Raw genomic sequence first — 3,362 nt, forward strand, 5'->3', positions numbered from 1 at the left:
GTCAGGGGCCGACATCTTATATAAGAATTTCATATTTTTTCAAGTAACGCTTGTGGAAGTCTCGTGTTGAGTTTTGCCACTGCTTAATGGGGCACCAAAAAAATTAGGATAACTTTTTTTCACGGTACAGACTATCGTTTTTCTTCCTTTTTAAGTTTGCAAGGCTGCTGTATAATTGCAACATAGTTATGTAGTGGAAATACACTTTTAATGGACTTCTTTACACGTGTATTGCATGTGGTAAATATATTTCTTGCCGCTTATTGGAATGTTAGATTGCATAGCTACAGCATATGCTGCAACCTACATTGGTCAGATGACAGCTATAGCAACAGAAAAATTTCGGTTATTTCCAGCTTTGGAAGTGTGCCTGAGCAGGCTCGAGAATGAATCTGCGAAATGTATATATATATGCGTGCACTTAAAATGGCTGCAATTGAGATGTGTGTTTGCTAGCACCTTTCTTCAGATGAATGGCTAATGGCGGCACCAGAGTAAAAACAGACATGAAAGGCAACAAAATATACTATAAAGATTGTAGTGAACACAGACAATGGTTTTTCACTACGATGTTCAGTCTCGATGCGTGTCTGGCAGACATCAGGCGAACTTTCAACTTTGACATCTATGGTATGCTTGATCAAGGGTTGGCCGACAGGGAAGTCTTCTCAGTAACTCCAGTTATACATCTAAGAAACATTCATTGTAAGTCGCATTAGAGGTGTCTGTGTCGTTGCTTGTTCTAGCTCTAGCTATAACAAGCTGTGTCAAGTAAGCTGTTAGGCAACTTTGGTTACCTGTACTAGGGACCGTACCTGAACAGCCTGAACACATACTCTGCTATGGGGGCCTTACAGAAAAGAAAGAATACAGGGTAGGATTTCTTAATTGATTAAGTCATAGTGGGCGACGCCAATTAATGCTACAGCTTCAGTGAAAAGGCAACATACCTCATGATGGAGCTAAATGGGATATCTTATCTAAATATGGTTCAAGCCCATGATTCATTGTCCAGTCATGATGATGGAGAAATAGAACAGTTATATGAGGATGTTGAATTGGCAGTATGAAAAGTCCAAACTTTACAGAACTAGTAACGGTAGACTTCAGGGTGAAAGTGTGACAAAAGCAGTCTTGGTACCTGGAAACTATGGCTTCAACTGTAGGTATATCGCAGAAATGGCAGAATTTGCAGAAACGTATTGACCAAATGATTGAATACTTTCCTCTAGAAGCAATGTTATAGGAAATGGACCTGGCAAAGTCCTAAGAAAGAAACGAGATAGATTTCATACTCGGTGTCTGTGCTGACCCTAGCATAGTGCAGCATAGAAGTGCTAGGTAGGGTAGAGGGTTGCTAACACAGCCTAGAGACATCAAGGATCACTCTACATTTGAAGGTAGATTCGACAAAATTAGTTACTAGAAAATAGGCCAACCTAGAAGCAGTCGGGATGAAAATATGAATTCTGGACGGTCCTCACAAACAAGAATGCTACTTTGGCGATAAACACAAGAGAGCCAGCTAGCCTGCTTTCAGAAGCGGCAATTGAAGTAGGAAGTAAAGCATCAAGGCAACAAGCATTGTAACAAAGCATGTAAGTGCCTAACTCAAGAGACCCGTAAGAGCTGATCAACAAGGAGAAAGTAACCGATATGACATTAGAAAGCAGTCAAGTATGTTCGCATTAAATAGGTTGCCGGGTAATCATCAATACATGCACGTACACATAGCCGCTTCACACAAATCACAAGCGCCTTCTCCCCCATCCTTGTGCCAAGGGGACTTTAAGCAAATAAGAGTGTTTTCCACCAACGCGAGAATCTAAACTCTCAATCACAAGCTAGATTCTTTGGCAACACGCCACGGGAACCCACACAATTTATTTGGCATTTGTCGCAGCACGATGAAGTCCTAGTGCTTCTCACTGTCGGGCTCTTTGTCGCGTTCCTTCTTGCTGCTCTTGGAGTCGAAGAAGCTGACGGGATCGGTGGGGCTTAGCTTGTTCTGGGCTGCAAAGCTCACGAGGTCTCTCTTCATTGCATACGCATCTTCACCATCGGCGTAATATTTCGGCTCAATTTCATTGATCATGAACCCAAGGGTGTTGGTGTAGAGGTGGAGGGCTGCTCGATTGCTCTTTCGCACATGTAGGGACACATACTTGGCATTGAAGCACTCGACCATGGCACGAGATGACTGGTCCATCAGTTTCTGAGCCAGCCCAAGGCGCCGGTGCGACCTCTTGACAGCCAGAGAAGTGATGTGGCCGTGCGGGTCGTTTTCGTCCGAGTCTTCTTCCATTTTGGCGAGCACGTAGCCGACGATCTTTCCCTTCTCGTCCTCTGCCACATACGAGAGCTGTGGCCACGACAGGCCGTGGTAGAAGTAGTATTTCATCTGGTAGTTCTCTGGAAGACACAGCAAATTGCAGTGCTGCATGTTCATCAGGTCTTCCGTCTTTGCGCAACGGATGTTCATTTTGAAGGCGAAGTAGACGGGCGACGAACTTGAGCAATACAAGCTATTGCGGAACACCCACGGCACGAAAGATCTAAACGAAAAACGATGCACAAACGAGCACAGAGAACTGGCAGCGCTAAGCCGCACGCCGCACACGCGGGAGATGCCGGATGTGACGACAACCGAATGTTACTGTTGCGCTATCTTTTGGGAGATACAAACACGCAGTTCATAATAAAAAAGAATGATATTACGCAAAAAATTTATTGCTGACGCGCGGATAGTTGTAGAAATGAGACAGCCTGTGGAGTTGGCTGCAGCTACGCACGGAACTGACATCACGGTTGTGATCACGTGGCCCTGAACGTTGCTTGATGGCGTCTCGGTCAGTTTCGGTTCGCACCTTTGCGCGCGCTGCTGGCGCTGTTTAGGTTTCGCTTATTTAAAACAGTTTCATGGTTTCTTGTGCTTTCATGTACAACAATATTGCTAAATATTCGAGTGAATGGTGGGTGCGTGACATACACATAAGTGATGCCCAAGGCTCCCACCAATTTTTTTGTTACAATAAGCGTCAAGCCGTCATCCACATAAAATTTACACTCGGTTCTCTCTGAAATTTTTTCGACTTGCTAGAAGCTTGTTGCATAATGGCAAATATGGGAAAGCTGGACATTCTATTCACTCATCCATGTATGGTTAATTTCTGCGAGTCTTGATACAGTACGGATTATTTCAGCTGGAATGGCTCTCTAGCTCACATATTCTAGGATTATGTACGTAAAACTAACATGCATGCTACATTTAAGAAAACACGTATACCAACGCCAAGCTAACTTTTAACAGTACGGAAATATGTAGAGAATATACAGCTTCAAAGAGGATATATATTGACAAA

At 43.7% G+C, this 3,362-nt stretch overlaps 1 protein-coding gene across 1 annotated transcript; it reads right to left on the minus strand.

Moving 5' to 3' along the window:
- Positions 1-1,849: 1,849 nt before the first annotated feature.
- LOC119394189 (N-alpha-acetyltransferase 10) lies at positions 1,850-2,628 on the minus strand. The gene has a single exon (XM_037661465.2). It carries the CDS (start codon positions 2,480-2,482, stop codon positions 1,916-1,918), a length of 567 nt encoding a protein of 188 aa, XP_037517393.1. The 5' UTR covers positions 2,483-2,628; the 3' UTR covers positions 1,850-1,915.
- Between the last annotated feature and the right edge of the window lie 734 nt (positions 2,629-3,362).

This window comes from Rhipicephalus sanguineus, chromosome 5, assembly GCF_013339695.2.
Source record: "Rhipicephalus sanguineus isolate Rsan-2018 chromosome 5, BIME_Rsan_1.4, whole genome shotgun sequence".
Classification (NCBI taxonomy): Eukaryota; Metazoa; Arthropoda; class Arachnida; order Ixodida; family Ixodidae; genus Rhipicephalus; species Rhipicephalus sanguineus.

Bases quoted from the DNA above. Each gene is read 5' to 3' on its own strand.
- LOC119394189 (XM_037661465.2), bottom strand. From the start codon at position 2,482: ATGAACATCCGTTGCGCAAAGACGGAAGACCTGATGAACATGCAGCAC.